Source organism: Artemia franciscana, chromosome 7 (genome assembly GCF_032884065.1).
Source record: "Artemia franciscana chromosome 7, ASM3288406v1, whole genome shotgun sequence".
Lineage (NCBI taxonomy): Eukaryota > Metazoa > Arthropoda > Branchiopoda > Anostraca > Artemiidae > Artemia > Artemia franciscana.
In genome coordinates, this window is record NC_088869.1 from 47,593,408 (window position 1) to 47,614,861 (window position 21,454).

Below are 21,454 nucleotides of genomic sequence, written 5' to 3' on the forward strand. Positions count from 1 at the left end.
TATTAGTACCTGCTATCTGTATGTTTGTTATGATTGTTTATTTAATTTTTGTTCGTTTATGGTTTTATTTATTCTTTAATAGTAATTTCTGGTCGTTTTGAGTTTGAATTATTATAGGAATTTATTTATGAAGGTCTTAAGTTTATCATGGCTCGTTACTTTTCTTCGACTAATTTTTCTTTCCTGAAAGTTTTTTTTAATTAATTACTAAATAATGGCTAACGTGGTAAATTATCTTACGAATAAAAAGAGAAGCTAAAGAGAGATGTCTCCCTTCTTTGTATCTAAATTCTTTGCTTTCATTATTACATTTTTTTTAATGATTCGATTTCTCCTCGTGATTCGTTTCTATGCTTTTCCGACCTAGCGAATTTGCTCTCACGCTTTTATCGGGATCCGATTCTTTCTGTTTTATGGGGGTAAATTTGAGCATGAAGAATCTAAAAAGAGGAGATAAAACCCTTTGAACATCCTTATCCATATTTTTCTTATTATGCCAAAGTTCCTTTTTAAAATCATCTTACAAAACTAAGATCTACACTAAGACGAATGGTACTCTTTATTCTCTATGGTCGAGTTCTTGTCCACAATGCTAACTTTAAGATGGGAAAAAAATTAGTGAAGAAAACTGGTAACCAAAGCCAATCATTCTCGCTATAGTCTTATTTTGGCCCATAAAAAAGATACGGTTGTTTTATCCAGTTTTTTTCGAGAGATCCATTTCTTTCTTCGACGAGGATTCTGCCTGATTGATTTTCATCCAAATTTCTTTTATTACTTTTCCCCGTATCCTAAGGAAAAATGATACGAGGAATAAAAAGAAAAATTGGATTCCGTTCTTTTCTTATCGAGCGAAGGGGCATCAATTTCCTTTGACATGTTTAGTAAGCTAGAATCGTCTATGCAGTTTTGATATTTCTTGATAGTGTTGCTTTTGTTAAATATCTAATTCAAAGTAACCAACATTTGGATTGTACATAAATATCTTTTTAAAGAAGAGGTGAAGTTTAACTTCTTTTTACATTGGAATTAAAGCTGAGCATTTTCAAATGAGTTGGTAGGATGGAGTTTCTGAAAATAGTTGAGGTGAAATTGAAGCAGGACAGAGCTTTCAAGTAGCTTTATTTATTGGATCTACTTTTGGTGTGTAGTCATTTTGTATTCGTAAATTGGGAGTTACTATGTATCGGATTCATGGTTTCCAGACGCCAATTCTTTGGCAGTTTACAAGTCTTACAGCTGATTCATGACTAGTTGGGCTTGTTGACGGTTTGGGTGGAGGGGAACTAGAGGGACTTATAGCTCCTCTGGAACTATTATAAAATCAAATTACAAGTGGCGGAACTCTAGTAGAGCCTTGAAAAACCCCTGCATGTTGTTTAAGAAATGTGTCTGTATACTAGCTTTGTCAACATTCTAGTAGTATGCGCTTTACTACAGGCATATGAAATTTATTTCTAAAAGAATTTACTGAGTGATATCAGCCACAGTTGAAAGGTGAGAGAAATTTCATTGGTAATCTCGTCCAAAGTTATCGTATATAGAAAACCTTCCCTTAGAGACTTGCATCTCTTTTTGTTCTGATAGAAAAAAGTATTAAATATAAATATTATTAAAAGTTAAGTTCCAGAAAAGTTTGAGAACCATCAAGATAGCCTTTGAAAAGTATTGCATGCTGCTACTTCTTCACAGTTTTTTTTTTTTTTTTTTTTTTTTTTTTTCTATCTTGAACACTTCTAAATATCAAAAAAGTAAGCAATAGAGTATGAAATTTTTAAGTTTAATGTCTATTCGAGATAGAGGGGGTAGCTATGACTCTTATGTAGCACAAATCCTTCCTTCAGACAGAATTGCTGGAGGGGCGACTTCGAAACTTCAAATGTAAACCCTATGAAATGTGAGGTACTTATAATTCAAATGAGGAGAAGTTGGTTTTACCTGAAACAACGTTATATTCTTTACAAGTTAACTAGATGGACCAGATTTTTTTTTCTAACTAAGTTGCACTTTTCCAATTTTTTGTTAGCGAGGCTCTTAAACACTTTGTTAAAAGAGTGCATTGACAATTTTCAAAATAGCTATGCTATGAGGGGATTTCGGCTCCCCTAATTCAAAATACTTGGAGTTAGCATACAAGAAAGATTGTCTTTATTTCATTCTTGCCATTTTAGCTTGGATGTGATTCTAAAGTGAAACTTTCAAAGAAAGTTTTGGAATGCAAACAGTTTTTTCTTTTGTTTTAAGGAAAATAAAGTCATTTTGAAAGGCAAAAAGAAAAAATGAGTAGCTCCCTAATGTTCCTTTAAGCACTAAAATAAAATGCAATCAACCATTTTAAAATTAATGCTTATCTTAATACTTTTTCAGCCGGAGCGTCTGTGGTAATAACGTCTGATCAGTCTATCCGTGGTGGAAGGTTAATAGAATTAAAAAAAACCGTCGATGCAGCAGTAGCGAAATGTCCTTCAGTCCGACGAGTTTTGGTAGCTAGACGAACTGGTAATCCTGTTCCTATCATTGAAGGACGTGATGTATGGCTGGAAGAGGTAAATCTTTTCTACTTCCTAATAATATGAAATAAATACTATTTCATTAGTTCTTAGTAATACTAAAGAATTTAATTTCCTTTAAGTGATCTTACAGACGCTGGACACTAGAAGTCTAATCTACTGGAGAACAAGAGACTTTACCAACTTTCTCTTTCATGTTGGCAAAATATAGGTACAGGAAATTACAAAGTGTTGTCTTTCTTTGCTGGATTTTAGATCTGAAACTGTTTTGAATTCAAAATTAGGGATGAAACCCGCCTCCCTCTTCTTAAAAACCACCAAAAACGGAAGGTTAATTTTACAAGGTATCAATTTTTACGCAGTCGCCATAAGAAATTATAATAATAATAATAATGGGCTAATAATAATAAAGAAAAAAAAAGTAGACAATGTATGGCAAAATTGTTTTTTTGTATATATGGAGAGGCTGCCGAGTTCTTCAGACGAAACAACCATGTTGATGCCGCTTTTTTAGTGTTGAAAAATTAAACCAACGGTAATTCTCTTAAATGGTTAATGTTGTTTTTTGAATGTCTAAAAAAATAATAGCATCTTCGTTTCATGTGTTAGAACTTGTGAAAGGACATATTCTTGGAATTTTAAGACCTAAATCTTAACCATTCAGGAATGGGAGTATTCTCATGGCTTAAAACCTCGAAATAAAATGAGAAATTAATCGTCAAAGCAGCAAAGCTTGCCAAATTGCAATATTACTTGTACGTACCAATGAGTACATACTCTTTGTATGTACATAAAAAAAAATATACCAAACTGAGGAGAGAGGAAACTCGAGCTCGTCTATGAGAAAAAAAAGAATCCAACGCCATCTAATTCTACTCAGTAAAATGTAAGCTGATTGTAAAAGCAAAGTAACTTATAAGTTGTATTGTCTCCTATTTTTCTTTTACTATCGCTTTACATTAGGCCTAAGGTAACTTTTCTAAAAGGATATTATACAAATATTTATTTTATCTGTTTTTTTTTTATTTTGTTTTAACTAGCCAGTGTTCTGTGTGCTTAACAGAACAGTTTATTTTATAATCAACAAAATAGCTTAAAGAAAAATAACCTGCCTACTTTCAAAAATTATAGGTTCCAACTAATCATAGGCAGATGAATAAGTAAAGAGCGAACTGGCGACAATATATTATTATCTTTTTTCTATGCCCAAGGCACTTCATGTAGAAGGAGTTATCTTAGAAACCCTGAAAGAAAATCATTCGACTGGAAATTGAAAGCTCTAGTGCCCTTTTTAAGTGTCAAAGTGGTCGGAGGGCAACCCTCTATCCCTACACATCCATCATTTCACCAAACACATCCAAGCAAAATTTTGAGATAGACATTTTATTCAGCATATTTGGAAGGTCTAGTAATTATGTCTTAGACCTCAGGGCTGGGGCTATAAGTTATGCTAGTTACTCATTATTAACATATAAGGGTTTTATGGAAGAGGTGATCGTATAGACTTCAGAAGGGACTCATTCGACTCGAAATCGGAAGCTCTAGTGTACTTTTTAAGAGTTAAAAGTAAGAGGAGGGCAACTAGCCCCACAAGCTCTCTTTTCCCAAAATGCATCCGATAGAAATTTTGAGATAGTCATTTTGTTGAGAATAGTTCAAAGAACATACTACAATGCCTCTAGGGTTAAGATACCCCCCCCCCCGAGCTCAGAAACAAGGGTTTTAACTAGTACCCCGAGGGCGTGTAAGTTTCTTATGGAATTAGTGGTCGTATTAACTTAGGAGGGGGCTCATTCACTTGGAAAGCGAAAGTTAAAGTGTCCATTTTAAGAGTCAAAAGTGATCGGAGGGCAACTATTCCCTCCATGCCCTCTTTCCCCAATATTATCTGATCAAAATTTTGAGATAGCCATTTTGTTCGAAATACTCCAGAGGACAAACATCTATGCCTCCTGGGCTAATAAAATTCACCTTAGCCTCTAGGGCAAAGACTGTAAGCTATGCAATTTGCCCATTGTTAACATATAAGGTTTTCATGAAAAGGATGGTTATGTAAAATTCGGAGAAGGCTCATTCAATTTGAAACCGAAAGTTCTAGTTCTCTTTTTAAGAGTCAAGAGTGACCGGGGAACCAGCCTCCCCGTGAACATTTTCCTCGAAATTCTTTCGATCAAATTTTTGAGATAGTCATGTTGTTCAACATAGTCCTAAGGTCAAGTAACTTTTGTTTCAGGTATGATAATTCCCTCCTGCCCTCGGGAAACGGGCTGTAAGTTATGCTAGTTGCCCATTGTTAACATTTAGGATTTTTATAGAAAGGGTGGTCGTGTAAAGTTTTGAAGGGGCTCATTTGATTGGAAATCGAAAGTTATAGTGCCCTTTTTAAGAGACAAAAGTAATCGGTAGGTAACCACCCCATCCCCCTTAAAGCCCCTTTCCCCCAAATTCATCCAAGTAAAACTTTAAGATAACTAAGTTGTAATAAAAAAAAGTCCAAAGGTCAAATAACTATAACTAAGGTATTGTAAAATCCCCCAAGCTCCTGGGGCAAGGGCTCTAACTTACGCAAATTACCCGTAGTTAACATATTGAAGGATTTATGTGTGGAGGGTTGGTCGTACATACTTTGGAGGGGGCTCATTCAATTGGAAATTGAAAGTTTTAGTTCCTTTTCTAAGTGTCCTCTAAAGATTCAAAAGTGATTGGAGGGCAACCAACCCGCCCCTTTCCCACGCCAAACAATTCCCCAAATAGATCCAATCAAAATATTTGGGTAATCATTTTGTTCAGCATAGTTTAAAAGTCCACTTGCCATGTCTTCTGGTATACCCCCCCCCCCCCCTACCCCTCTGAACATGGGCTATAAGCTATGCAATTCACCTCTTGTTTACGTATTGTATTTGCTGTTGAGAAAGGTCGGTGTGTTTCACCTTTAGTGTCTAAAAAGACGAAAAGTATTCAGGTGAACCTTTTAGAGAAAATTGAGGGGAGTATTGAACTAAATCAAAACATGTTATGTACATATGGATTGTCAGAAGGGCGTAACTCAGGAGTGACTAAGTTTATTAATTTGGAACTTTCAGGAAATGGCAAGGGACACGATCAATTCACCAGAAAGACATAATTTTCACTGTACTACTGTTATTGCGGCTACAACTAATAAACCTGCTACCTCAACAATTACTGCTTCTATGGTGATTACACCAAGACCGAGGGTATTGAAGCCAAAATATGATGAAATATTAAGGGGAAATTGAGCTAAATTAAAAATTACTATATACATACACATAGTGAAAAGTAAATATCAACAATATGCTTGGGACAACCGCATCGAGTGGAAATTTCCAAGGCATAATGAGGGGATGTTCAACTGGCCAAAAGGCAATATGTGCATACTACTACTGCTCCTGCTATTACTGCTACAGCTATGATGCTAGTACTGTAAATATTAAGGGTATGAAGGTGAAAATTTGAGTAAATATAAAAGGTAAATTTGGATTAAATCAAATGACACTATTTTCATGCAGATTGTCGAAAGGGTGTATCTCTGGTATGGATTAGGGTAATAAGTCGGAACTTCCATTTAAAGAGGAAGATCAATTGACCAAAAGCCAACATTTGCTCGCCACTGCCACTACTACTACTACTACTACTACTACTGCTACTACTACTACTACTACTACTACTACTACTACTACTACTACTACTACTACTACTACTACTACTACTACTACTACTACTACTACTACTACTACTACTACTACTACTACTACTACTACTACTACTACTACTACTACTACTACTACTACTACTACTACTACTACTACTACTACTACTACTACTACTACTACTACTACTTATACTACTACTACTATTACTACAACCATTACAACTAAAGCTTTTATAGTGATCATTACCAAGGTTGGGGATATTCAAGTGAAAATTTGAGGAAATGTTGAGGGAAAAGTTAAACTAAATCGGAAAATACTATTTGCATACAGATAGTCATACAGCGTACCAACTTTATATTTGAAAGTTGAAATTTATTGGATTGGAAAAGTTCTAGTGCCCTATTTAAGAATTAAAAGTGATTGGAGGGCAACCAGCCCTCTCCCACGCTCATAATCCCCCAAACACATCCAGTCAAAATTTTGAGACATTCGTTTTGTTCAGCATTGTTAAAAAGTCCAGTAACTATGTCTTTTGGGAAGTCAACTCCCCTCTATCCGTTATAATCTCATATACTCTTGCCTTTACCCTTACCTCACAATCTTTAAGTCTTTATTATCTTGGAAGGATTTTTTTTTCGATATTACCAGAAATAGGAATATTAAGCTTGAAATAACTATTATTTCTGCTAAAGCAAAGAACTTACAATGCTTGGAAAAAATACTAACTTTTCCGATGCACATTCAGCTGCACAATGCACATATACTGTATCATATAGAATTTTTATTTTCTATGCATTTTTGGTAAAGAGTTATGGAGAACTTGGATATGGAGATATATGGAGTAAATGATGGACTACCATTTTCCTCTTGACATTTTTAAATACTTTATAACAAAATTCTTGCTGTATGAAAATTACTGGCCAATTTCAATTCAGGTCTGATTTAGACGATGTTAAGTTTCAATTTATATCATTCCAAATTAAAAATTTTATCTAATATCATTGGTTGAAAGTAGTAAAGCTTAATAATACCTAATTATGTTGGTTCTTCTTGATCTTGATGACGATTTTGACTATTTTACAAGTTTTATGCAGAAAGCTTTAAACTGTAATTTTAAACTGTTTTTATTGTGAAAGAAGTATGAAATTTATAATGTTTTGACACCCAGCAATTTGCTAACAGTAGTCATTAAAAGACAGTATAGTGCTGCTTGGGCTGATGAGGAATCAATTTAGGATTTAATCTGTAGTCTATTTTATGACTGTGACAATACAGTGACAAAAGGAATGTTTAAATACTTCTTGGGGTAAAAGTGTCCCGAAATATACATTTAAAAAATACCAAAAGATTTTATTCATGTTCTCTAAGCTTACAAGGCAACTAAAAAAGTATACATCTTTTCCTACTTACTCATAACACTGCAGTTACTGCTGATGATGGACACTGTATATGTGTCCGAAATATCCAGTTAAAAATTTTTATATTTGTTTCACTGTCAATTAAAAGGTTTCATCTCTATTTTAAACCGTTATATTTTCGATATAGCTTATCCAATTCAACTAGTTCAGGCGTTTACCCTTACGGCGCCCTTTTTTCAGGCGCCCTTTTCTTACGTGGTTCCAGGTTGAGCCTACATTATTCTAAGCTGTGCTCCCCTCCCACCCGTGAAGAAAGATCTCCCAAGGAAAATGCTTGCCTGATCTAATTAATCTCCAATTGTCTTTTCAGAGCCCTATTTTTGTAACTGTCTTTGTTAATCTTAGTCATAGGTGGCTTCTTTAGTCTTTTTCTAATTTTCCTAATGGATTTCAGCAAGGTTTTGGATAGATTTATTTCTTTGAACTTGTTTGTATTTGAAGAGCGACGAGAGAAGCCTCCCGATTAATATGATATATGTTTTGGAATGAAATCTAAAGATTGAATAGTTTCCAAAATTCTTCTTTTTCTTACTGAAATGTGTATTTCATACGAAGAGTGGTTTCCAAAATCGATTAAATTCAATTATATTTAGTTGAATCCTTTGAAAGGAACTTAGAGAGTCGGCTGAAATTTATTGGAATAATGTTAACTGAATAACAAAGCGAAACTTGAGCTACGAGGCATGAAGCTACTGCATCACTAGATTACTATGTGGTTTACAAGGCCATCAGTAGTGATAAATACTGCCAACCCGGCATTACTCTTGTCAAAATGTAATTTTCAATATTCCTAATTTCAGCTTTAGACATGTCTAATTTCTTTTTTCATTATTTCCGTTTAATCACTATCACTATTAAGAAGGACATAAGGTCTAACTATTATACAAGTAAAGAGACAGGAGCTAAAATTGGATTCTGGACACTGTGGTTTATCTTATAATAGACTTTGAATACTGAATAGACAATTATGTAGTTGACTTTGAACCGCTCTTTAAGAAGTAAATTGATGACAACCCTGCTCAGGCTAATTTGACATAATCCTCGTTGGAACCTTTAAAACTGTTTTGGGAAATACAATAAAACTTGCCACAACCCTGCTAAATTTTGATAAACGTCAGATTAAAAAAGCAAAACAAAAACAAAACAAAACAATTTTAGTGCTGAAGTATTTAAATAGTTGATTTTTTTGAAGTAGAAATTTTTTATCATGAAATTGGGTAGTGATTCTCTAAGAACTAGAACCCAGATAAGAATTAGGTAATATTTGAGGTTTCCCTCTGAAAACTTTGCATGAAAAATCACTTCTAAACTATATTTTTTCGGAGGTGACGGATGAGTTTCATGGAAATTCAAGAATAAAGCATAATATTTTAATTCATCAAGATATTTAAGCTTTTTGAAAGTATGATCAATAATCCTCCACACTTTCCTTCACAATCCTTAAACAATCCATTCAGACTACAAATTTGACATAGTTTTGTGTCATATATTAGAATTTTCGATACTTAAGTCACTAAAATAATGAAAATAAAGTCTAATGACATTATTTAGCAGCTGGTGGTCCTGCTATATGAATTTTCTTTGTCTCTGGAACTTCTAACTCAAAACTGGCGAAGATTGAAGCCAATGCTATTTCATGCTACTAATATAAATATCAACCAATGTAACGCAATATATAGCATCCCAATCTCAACTGTATTTTGGTTCAAAATGCAAATATATGTACATATATATATATATATATATATATATATATATATATATATATATATATATATATATATATATATATATATATATATATATATATATTTGCATTTTGAATCAAAATACCGAACCATAGCCCAGACTCTGTCAAAAAAACTTCAGCTTTGTTTTTAGTTCCAAAGGCTGGGGTTTGCTCCAGCTATGTAGATTGAAGACAGAACGGCTGCTCGCGACCATTTCAGATTTCCTGAAGTGAACAAAGCTTGAGGATCTAAAATTACAGGGTTTCATAGAAACCACTTCCAAATATTACGCTTCAAAGAAACGTAAATAAAAATGAAAAATTCCAGGGATTTTGTGTATATTACGGACTGTTTTTAGAGCTCTAAGAAGCCTCAGGTGTTAGGCTGAGTTACGAGCTGGCCGGACAAGAGCATAACATCCCGAATAAAAGCATATCTTAAACAATTCATGATGGTGAAGGTAAGCAAAGAGCCACCCTTGTCAATAGTGACCGGAACTTTAAACTTGATTATTTAAAAGTATGTATATACAATGAATCCAATATTTATGCTGATTCAAAGTCTTTAAAATCTATTAAGGTAGATGTTGCCTACCAAGTGTTATTCTCTTAAGTAAATTTAGAAAAGTGTTGAAAACTCCCCCAGAACTAATGCTGGATGGTTCTATCTTCATGAACATATTCATTATAATGTTGATGTACTGAAGAATTATTGTAAAAGACAACTTTAAAGGTGCATTTGGATTAGTTTTATGTTTATTAACTCGTTCGTTTGTGTACATCATTGCATAGCTTCATAGCAATTTTCAACTTGAAGGGTCGAAGAGCTAGTGGAATCTCGTATGACAAGCCTTAGAAGAGAACATTTCAAGGCTCACTTTTCCGTGAGATTTTGGTTAAGGTTTTCCCCCATAAATCCTAAGGGTGGGGGTTTACTCCCTAGTATTTTCTTTTTGGAGTTGTATGTTTTAATTTAGCATTTAACTGGTTAGGATGCAATGGCAGCTTGTATCTTTGTTGTAGAAAGATCTTATTACAGATAGACGGGTCTAAAACTTCAATACGTGGACTTAAGACCGTAGTTTTTGGACTTTTCGCCACCCTAATAGAAAAAAGTGACAGCTTGTACCTACAATTTTGATAAGTCTACCTAGAATACCGAGTCCAGATTTTCTGACATTCTCCACCCACTATCTGAACGTAGTTTTAACTAACAGCAATGTATTTAGGCCATATTGTATTTTCCGAAAAGAAAATCTACTTCCTTTTTTTATTGTAAAATATTTGTTTGACAGTTTTTTCTATGGATTAATGGTTTGCCAAAAAGAGTTAGGATTTAAACAGTCCCAGGAACCTCGATCCTATTTTAATGTCACTTTAATAACGTGTATTTAAAGCATACACTATTTAGGGAACCTTTCTAATGACTCGAGTTGGTGAGCTAAGGGTTTTATGGTTGGTTGGAAAATTGAAGGCATGTTCACCATTTAATTAGATAGCTGAAAGACAGAAATAGCCCTATTGTTAAAATATTTGTAAAATTTCAAAGCATAACGGTTAATTTTTTTACAACTTGTATGCCTTTGCTGACTATAATAAACTTTGTATTTTTTATATGCTGAGAATGTATATTTAGACATCCTTAAATTTTTTTTTTTATATTTAACCCTAGGCAAAACTATATCAATCACATACAAGCTTCTCTCTCATTCTAATATACATATCCTTCTTCTTCTTGAATAGTTTTCAGTCAGAGATCAGACAAAAGAATTGCACCCCATTACGGACAATTACTCTGAGAAAAGGCAATCCCTAAGAATAGTTATGGCGATGAGACTAACAATAAATTAGATTTACGTTTAGTAAAAAAGAAAGAGTGACACAATACTTCATACAGCTTCTCTGTCGTAATGAACCTTATCAACAATTCTGTAAAGACTGAAAAAATGGGAATAATGAAAAAAGAATCATAGTTGTGGTATAGCAAACGCTTTTGATGTACCTGGCTGTGTAATTCGTTGGTTTTTCAGGAGTGCATTAATTTCTGAAGTAGTTTTCCTCAATTTCATATTTTCCAAACTTACTGAATTTCATGGTATGCCCAAAACGATGGCATATAATTCACATGTAATTGCTGATCTTGAAAGTTTGCTCTTAAATGTGTTTATAAAAAAAAGATAAAGAAATGGCACTAACTTCATAGTTTAAAAGTCGGTACTGATATCTGTTTCATGCCCTTCAGCCATGGAAGCCATTGCCCTTCTACGCATAGCTTGTATTTCATACGTTCCCTTTTACTAAGGCGGTTCTGATCTCCGTTTCAAGGCCCTTCAACCGTGAAAGCCGTTGCCCTCCTTCGTATAAATTGTATCTCGTACGCTCCCTCTTAGTAAGGTGACGTCGATCTCCATTTTACAGCCCTTCAGCCATGGAAGCCATTGCCCTTCTTTGTATAAATTGTATTCCGTACGCTCCCTCTTACTAAGGCCATGCCGATCTCCGTTTCATGCCCCTTCAGCCGTGAAAGCCATTGCCCTTCTGCGTATAAATTGTATTTCGTACGCTCCCTCTTACTAAAAAGGGCTATATTCTGTTATGTTCTATTTTTACCTCTTCTTTCCTCATGGAATGTACAGTACGCTGCTGACAGAAAGTATGCTTCCCACGACATACTTCACAGAAAGTAGACTTTTGACAAGCTTTATTGAGACAGGGAACTCGCATAAAAGATTCTGTCACTTTAAAACCCAACTGTCTCTCTGATTTATTGCTTATCTCATGGTTATCACTATTCTTTAAGATTGCCTGTCCTGATGGTGTTGTTCATAATGGAAAGTATTTTTTTGTCTCATCTGTGACTGAAAGTTTTTCTTTATTTAACAGGAAGAAAAAAAAGTTAAGTGTGAATCATAAATTTTTGTCCGACGTTTGATTTGAGAATTTCTAAAAGAACTGCTGAAGATCGTTTCACCTCTCAATGGAACTTTTCTTTATTTGTTTAGCAGGAAGAGGAAGCAGCCTGTTTCTGATTAAATAAAAAACAGAAGTTTTTTTTTTAACGGAAAGTAAGGAGTGACATTAAAACTTAAAACGAACAGAAATTACTTCGTATGTGAAAGGGGCTGCTTCCACATCAACGACCCGCTCTTTACGTTAACGTTTAACTCTTTCTCTTAACTCTACGTTTTAAAACGTATAGCATAAAGAGCGGGGCGTTGATGAGGAAGCAGCCCCTATCACATACGAAGTAATTTCTGTTCATTTTAAGCTTTAATGTCACTCCTTACTTTCCGTTAAAAAAACTTGTTTTTTTTTCATTTAATTTCTGAACCTTTTTGAATCAATGCATGTTTTGATTTTGGCTCTCCGCAGATGAATAATTAAAAGCGAAATTTGCATTTTTTTGACTAAATGGCTTTCTCATAGTTTTGATCGAATGCAGGGGAGGAGGCCTTGTTGCCCTCCAGTTTTTTGGTTACTTAGAAAGGCAACTAGAATTTAAAATTTTTTTCGAATTTTTTATTAGTAAAAGATATACGTAACTTATAAATTAGCTTACGTAACGAACTTCTGTATTCTCACGTTTTTATTACGTGTATGAGGGGGTTCACCCCTTTGTCTGTACCTCTCTCTTTACACTGAAGCTTAAATTTTGTCCCAATTTCTTAAGAATGACCCCTGAATCACAAAAGGCGTAGAATAAATAGTTGAAATTACTAAAAATATTTTAGCGTAAAGAGCGAGGTATTAGGAGGAGATGAGCCCACCATATGCGTAATAATTTCTGTTCTTTTTAAGTGGTTTTAATTTTGCTTCTTACTTTCAGTTGAAAAAACTTTATCGTAATTATTTTTTCATTATATTTTTTTTTAAATAATGTTAGAAAATCCTGCGCTCCCTTCATGGAATTTTTTCCCCATGATAAAATCCTCCAAGGAAAGTTCCCCTAACACATCCCTCTTCTCAACTCCCCCCCCCCCTCCAACCAAAAATCCCCCTGAAAACGTCTCTACACTTCCAAATAACCATTACTGTATGTAAGCACTGGTCAAAGTTTGTAACTTGTAGCCCCTTCCACGGGGACTGTGGGGGGGGGGGTAAGTCGTCCCCAAAGACATTGTTATAAAATTTTTCGACTACGCTGAATAAAATGGCTATCTCAGAATTTTGATCCGGAGACTTTGGGGAAATATTTAGCGTGGGAGGGGGCCTAGGTGCCCTCCAGTTTTTTTGTCACTTTAAAAGGGCACTAGAACTTTTCATTTCCGTTAGAATGAGCCCTCTCGCAAGATTTTAGGACCACTGGGTCGATACGATCACCTCTGGAAAAAAACAAACAACCAATAAACACGCATCCGTGATCTGCCTTCTGGCAAAAAATGCAAAATTCCACATTTTTGTAGATAGGAGCTTGAAACTTCTACAAGAGGGTTCTCTGATACACTGAATCTGATGGTGTGTTTTTCGTTAAGATTCTATGACTTTTACGGGGTGTTTTCCCCTATTTTCTAAAATAAGGCAGATTTTTTTAAGCTCGTAACTTTTGATGGGTAAGACTAAACTTGATGAAACTTACATATTTAAAATCAGCATGAAAATGCAATTCTTTTGTTGTAGCTATTGATATAAAAATTCCATTTTTTAAAGTTATGGTTACTATTGAGCCGGGTCGCTCCTTACTACAGTTCGTTACCACGAACTGTTTGATTCAGACAATTTTTTGTCCAAAGCTGGATGTAAATTTGTTTTAAAGAATATTGAAAATTTTATTATTATTCAACAAGGAAACTACGAAAGTTTATTACATTAGGTTACGGAGGGGCCTGCATTTATTGTTTAAAGGTAGTTCAATGTGTAGCTGATCATATTGTAATCTTTATTGAAACGGAAGTTTTAGCTTCGTAGTTTCACTTATCGGTCAACGTAAAAAAAACAAAAACAAATCAGTTACTGTAGTCTTTCAGCTATTCAACAGGCATTTCTTCACCTTTCAATCTGCTCCCAAAACCCAAAATTTGTTATTGTCTTTGCCCATCCTTGTCTTTGAACGATCGGCAAAATAAAAGACTATTGTTATCATAAGGAAATATTCCGAAGATGCATGAAGCTCTTGTATCGTTACCGGCTCAATTTGTAAGACGCAAGTAATGTAGATTTGTTGTATGCTTCTTACATGTACTACTTGATTGCTTCTGCTGAGATCTTGTCACATCGCAAAGTAGCCTAGGTAAAAAAAAGCTGCGCACGCTCTTCGATCAACTCAATCCGTTCAGAGTTTCATACTTTACACCTTCGAATAAAGTTCAGCATTCTTTAAATCTTTTCTTGTGGTATCATCCCATGCCATTTCAGGACGACCTGCTTTTCTTTAGCCATGTTTTGATTGCTAGAAAGCATGACTTTGATCCGTAAAACGGGACCTTAGACAGTAGGATTGAACCACATTTTTATTAAGGCTCGTGGTTTGATATACAATATTCGAATGGCATCTGGAACTATCCTTAGGCGATTCTTCTGGGAAATACCTAGCGCATCTTCCTCCAGTTTTCTAAACAGTCTCATTTCAGAATTGTGCTTAATAATCATCTTCATTCACTTCTAAGCTATTGAAAATTCTGTCATTATTCTCTATGTCATATCCTGTCGGTTTATCACAGTTTACCGCCCTCAAAATCTCCTGCCCAAACATCCTTAACATCTATTTATCACTGATCAATGACTCTTTCTTATCTTTAAGTGGAACTTCTCACTTCACCTCAACTCTTTAACGTTCAAAATAATAACTTATTATTACACCTTCTAGCTTTATCTTTCAGATTTCTGGAATTTTGTCCCTATCTTTCCTTTCTGATGTTCTTAAGGAATATTTCAGTGCATGCTCTGCTTCTCTTACTTCCCTATCATTCTTGTAAGATCTTCTTAGATCTTGCAAGATTCTCTTCTTGTATCCATCAGGAACTTCTTGCAAAAATCTGTTTTCTCTTTTACCGAGTTCAAGGTCTTTTTTCTTAATTTTAGAAAATAGTTTTTTAACTTTCATTCCTAAAAGATCATCTGCTGCTTCACAAATTATTTTCCTGAAAAATTCAATCAACCTTCTACATTGTTGAATTCCTAGCTCTCAAATTTCATACCCAACGATTCTTTCAGCATCCTTCTTAATTTGTCACATAGAGGTCTATTCTCTTGTTGAATTTCACCTTTGAATCAACTATGGGTAGTACTAAGTTGATATCTTTGCTTTTAGTATCCGTAAAAGTATAAGTTTATTCGAGTAACAACTGTTTCTGTCCGTTGATTTTTAATTTCTAATTTTAATGCCCATAGCGTGTAACTAGTATTCTAGCGTTAAACAGTTTTCTAACTCGATAAGACAAGGAAGCTCCCCTTTTCATCACAATATTCGTCCTCCCTCCTTATATATTTCATTCCATCTAAAAGATAAATATAGATAAATTATGTATCACATAGTATCGTGTTTCTTATCCCTGGATGATGAGTATTTAAAACTTCAAACGATTTCAGCTCACAAGTTCTGCATTAGTCAGTCAAAATGTCATAACGGCAGCTGTCTTTACTCATCATAACGCTATATACCACGTTTATCATATTATTTAAACCGTCCAAGTCAGTAAGTCCGGAGAAAAAGCAAATGGTCCCGTTGGTGCAGGCTAGGGGCCACTAGTTTCTTCTTCATTACTTCAGCCAGCTTGTGACTCGACAGTAATAAGTCCGGGTGACGTCTAGGTGATGAGATGCTTTGTGGAAGATTGGGCACATCTTTGACAGTTAATGTTTTCAGCATTTGGTGCCTTTGAACTTTTATAAGAAGTTTACGTCCTGCAAAAGTGTTTTATAGGTCTACTACCTTTGACTCATATACTCATGCCTTCAAATTTCATACTACAATGGGAAGGTAGCCCAATATAAAATAACATAGTGAGAGGGGATTAAACGTCTTGAAGAAAGCTCTTAATGTCTTGAAACAACTAAAACCGAGAAGAACTACCCATTATTGAAAATCAAGTGCAATGCTGTGTCGTTATTTAGGGTATAATGTCCGCGGAAACGCCACAGCACAAAGTCACCCTGTAACGCTATTTGCTGTCACGGGTCTGGTTAGACCAACTCCCTAAAGGCTCTCATATAGGTGTTAACATTTTTACTATTTATTCTTTATTTATCTTGTAGATCCACACTCTGTCCAAAAAGAATTTAACCATTGTGAGAAATAAACAAAGCAACTGATTGTATAGATTTTACAAAACGTATTTAGGTGGCTTGTTCACTATTATTTGGAAAATTACTAGGAAATGTGTAATCTTGCTTAGACTTAAACGTCCCCTTTGCCATTGTTGGTGGATTCGATGTCTGCGATGCCACTCCACTCTTCCCAAAGCCCTTACAACAGCGATGACATTTGGTCACTCAGGACCACTGAAGTCCCAACAGTTTCTAGATCTCTTTTTTATACGACGTAAGGTGTTAGCTGAATCATCCAGTTAGACACCGGTTTATCAATTTCGCAACCATAGAAACACAAACTGCGTTATTTCTTTACATTCAAATGGCGTTGGATTTGAAGTTGTTGAAGAATCAACTGTCTGTTAATTTTTTTCGTAATAATATACTTGTTTACACGAGAGTAAAATTAATAGACTGAAAAAAAATTTTTGAAAAAAAAAAAATCAACAGTATATTTTCATTACTGTCAGCAAAAAGTACACAACAAGCGAGCCGGATGTTTTGGGACCACCTCTGCGACCCTTTTTCGTCGGCAAAAAGAAAAAAAGCTAAAGTAAAAACAAAGTATCTAAATTTTCATCGACAATAAATTCTCCAGACAAAACTAACACTAGGAACAATTACGCCAGAGCAAAAAAAAAGAAAGAAAATTAAGTCGAACGAAAACACAGGCAGTCCTGGATTGTTAAGACAAATATCTAAGTCTTGCGTCTATAGAAAATGCGTAGTATTAGTTACTATATAAAAACAAAAAATATGTACAGGGAACTATTGTATTACGAGATGACCTAGTCTTGAAAACTAAGTAGTAGCTTGACATTCGCATTTGAGGTCTATTGTTGAACACATTTTAGATTAATTACGTAGGGCAAAAAAAAAACACTTCCTGAGAATTTCTTTTTCTAATAGTATTCTTTTTAAAGGTTATACATAAAAATATATTGAAATATTTGTGAAATTTTCCAAATTTGTTGACTGTACATTTATTCATCATTAATAGCTTGAGCAGATCTAACCTTTTCTGGTAAGTGTTCTGCACCGAATATTTGTTATTGCCTTATAAGGCTAAGTATTACCAGATCTAAGGTTGCGGGAAGTTTTATTATCTCCATTTATATTCTTTTTTACTTTTGAGTTCTTTTATTAATTCCTTTTCTAAAAACTGCATATAAGAAGCTGCATCCATGCCTGAGGAGTGGGCTTTGTAACGATTATGTTAAGAAAATTACCTAAAATGTGGACTTGTAAAATCGTTTTTAATGAGTGAACAATATATTATCTTCAAATAACTTAAAACCGAATTCGCATACAGGGGTGGCGAACTGTTCAATAACAGGGTATTTGAGAGCTAATCGTTGGGAATTAGCTGTAAATCAAAGCAGATAAAAAGAGAGTGAGTACTGCTTCACAACGTTTTTTCGGAAAGAAGAAGTAGACTAGTAGTAAGTCGCCCAGAAGGTTAAACTTCTTCTGAATCTCATTCTCTTCATGTGAAAGACTGCTTTTCGGAATGATATATGACGAAAAATTTTATTAATTTTTATTTTAAAGATTAGCTGGGCTTCAATTTTCTTTCCAGTTGCAATGAAGTAGGATTGCTTTGACTCTGCCGTGGAATTCGATTTCCTTAAATCCCATTTGAATTTTCTAATACAAAATTTTTGACTAAAGGCATTTAAGCAGCTCAACCGCTCAAGCAGCTTAAAAAACCCAAATGATCCATGAATTTAGTGACTTCTCCTTAAACATGGACTTGTTCCCGCAAAGAACTTTTATTATTTAGATTAATCGAAATTATAGTTACTATTCCTGAATCAGCCTGAAATGGCGATTCTTCCTCACTAAACAGCTTTTTTTTTAACGCATCTTAATTTTTGGTTAGTATGACCTAGAGTTTGTTCTTTGTTTGGCTTACCCTAAGAGGTGAACCATGACGAAGAGGCATAAAGTCGTAATATTTAGAAAACTTGGGTACTTTAAATTTGAGCTTTGTCTATTAATTAACTTTGAGTGAAAGAAACCTTAAAATGCAGAATAATGGATTGGTATTTACTGATGACTATTTTTAAGTCAAACCTGAATCCTTTACTCAAGATTTTATGCCCTGCTCTGGGGTCTATTTGCCTTTTATATTTTTGCAAATCATGTGCTAAGATATTTGCTTTTGTCAAAATAATGCTATGCTTACTGTGGTCAATAAATCAAATCTGAATCTAATTATTGACTAAATAGTAATTATTATCAAACGTATTTAAATAAACAAACTACCACATAGTTTGCTGCAAACTTCTGTCACTGGGAAACAGCATGGAACAAGGTAATAATGATTGGATTGCATTAGTGCTTATTACTAATCTAATCCATGATTAGAGCTATAGAGAAATAGTAACCGAGAAGTTATAAAGCTAAAGATTATGATGAATCCATAGGTTTATTGACCCAGTGCTGTTTTCCACCAAGTTTGTCATCCTGATGTTAAGTAGGAGTGTCGCAGAGTTAAATTTTGTAAAACTTGGACAGAAAATCAAAGGACTTTACGAAGACTCTTTTAAAAGACATTACAATACTTCTATTTTTGAATTATGCATTCTTTTATATTAAATTTTAGAAAAATATCATCGTTTTATTTTTCTTCTTGCCAAAAGTGTCAATTTAGTTACAAATTTGGTATCATGGAAAGTTTTACTGGTGCAAATCGTGGCCAATAAAAGGTGGTTTTTCCCCGTGAACTTTTGGGTTTCAGCACTATTTAATTTGATTTTTCATCGTCTTTGTTTTGGTGAGTACCGAAATGAAAAGCAAAATGGTAATTAGTGTAGTAAGGTCGTATAAAGCTGACCTCCTTTGCAAACGTCAATGAAATGTTTAGTGATCTTTTGGTTTGTATATTTCGTTTATTATTGGTGTTTCTAGATACAAATATGATAGTCATAAGAGTAATGACGAATATGGCAATTTTGATAGCCCAGATGGCAATGATTGTGGTAAACACTACGTTTAGTGATATCAACTGTGTATTTATTCTGTTTACTGTTTCCATGTTAGGTTTTTATCGGCAGTGAACGTCTAAGGATGTCTCAAAGGTTTCACCTGAGTTTAATTCTTGCGGCAACGGTTTAGAAATGCTTTTCATATACCATTTCTAAGCCATTTATGTATCATTCAAGCTATACCGGTGACGAGCTAGTAATTTTACCTGGTTAGGTCTATCACATTTAAAGAACGTGGATACCGTCATCTGTATTAATTTTTAAATTATGTTTAGGATCAGAAATTTTTTTTAACATCTCCCTCTTTAAGAGAACCAGGCATGTGATTTGGGTATGCATTTTAGTATGCTGTCAATAACTATTCCATACACGAAAAGAGGGCAACTAACGAAATCTGATTAAAGCAATTTGTGATGAATTTACGTATTTTGATTGTGGTTGCCCGATCACATTTACTTTCTGTGGGAATCTTAGCCTAGTTCAATTTTCTAAATACGTCAAAACTAGATTGAAACATCCATTTTCGGAACAAAGTCTTGTGATGAGACTCTTGCATCTGTTGTCTGAAGCTATTGCTCGTATAAGATATATCAATGAGAAAAGTGTCTCTTCTCTCGTCTTCGCTGAGACAAGTTTAGCGTTTCAGTTCTCATTTTCCGTGAATTAATTTTTGAACAGAATAGCTTGCCATTTTGGAACTAGAATGAAGATGGCTATATGCGTCCAATGTATCTGAAAGACATCCCTGACAGATCAGTTTTGGAATATTTACTGCTTAAGCTACTGTAAATTCTGGTTGTCACTTCATCAAAACCTGACTAAGCAAACGCTTTACAAGATTTAGGTACCTTCATTCAACGCTCCAATGACCAATTAAATAAAAACAAACATTTCTAGGAGCATTTGCCTAAAAATTTAGGTAAAGTTTCTCAGGCTCGTAACTTTTGATGGGTAACATGAAACTTCATAAATATTATATATTTTGAATAAAGATCAAATTTGAGTTCTATTGATGTATCTATTACTATCAAGACTCTTTTTCTTGTAGTTTCAGCTACTATGGAGCCGCACCGCTCCTTACTTACAGTTTGTTGCCACGAACTATATAAAATTTAATCAAATACCCAATTGCTATTTTTCACTTTCGCATTTTATTCCTTACGCTTGTTAGCTGTAATGAAAGTATTGATTTTCTCTTGAGCTGGAAAGCCTTTTTTTTTATTAACTTCTTAAGTAAAAGAATAAGAGCTAAGAGCTCATATGGCACTTGTGACGGGGTCGGAAGAGCCAAGAACCAAGAGCTCATATGGCATGAGCTCTAGCAAAATTCTAAGAATCAATAGATTGGTTTAAAAGGAAAATCAGAGGCTTAATGCCCGTTGGGATTTAAAATAAAAGCTCTGAGACACGAGATCCTTCTAAATGTTAATATTCATTAAGATCTGATCACCTACTCGTAAGTTAACAATACCTCGTTATTTTTCTAATTTTTCCTCTTCCTTCAGCCCCCCAGATGATTCCCATTCAATTAACATCATCCTAGCACGTCCAGAAGCACCGAACTCGCTAAAGCACTGAAAACCCCCCAACTCCCCCAAAGAGAGCGATCAGTTCCAATTATGTTAATCACATATCTAAAACTTAGAACTCTAGATCTAAGAACTGTAGGGCTTATTCTTCCCATCAAGTTTCATGCCGATCTCTCCACTCTAAGCGTTTTCCAAGATTTATCTTTGCCACCTCCTACCCCCAATGTCCCCGGATCCGATTTGAATTGAAAATGGAGGATCTGAGACATAAGATCTTTCCTTATATCAAGTTTATTAAGATTCAATCACCCATTCGTAAGATAAAGATAACTCAATTTTCACGTTTTCCAAGATGGGTTTCC

The 21,454-nt window shown here is 34.5% G+C and overlaps 1 protein-coding gene across 1 annotated transcript in view; it reads left to right on the top strand.

Moving 5' to 3' along the window:
- Positions 1 to 21,454, top strand: part of LOC136028633 (acetyl-coenzyme A synthetase 2-like, mitochondrial) — a 117,751-nt gene that overhangs the window by 71,731 nt on the left and 24,566 nt on the right. The window contains exon 4 of the mRNA XM_065706463.1: positions 2,368 to 2,546. Coding sequence (XP_065562535.1) covers positions 2,368 to 2,546 — 179 coding nt within the window. The remainder of the gene's footprint in view (positions 1 to 2,367; positions 2,547 to 21,454) is intronic.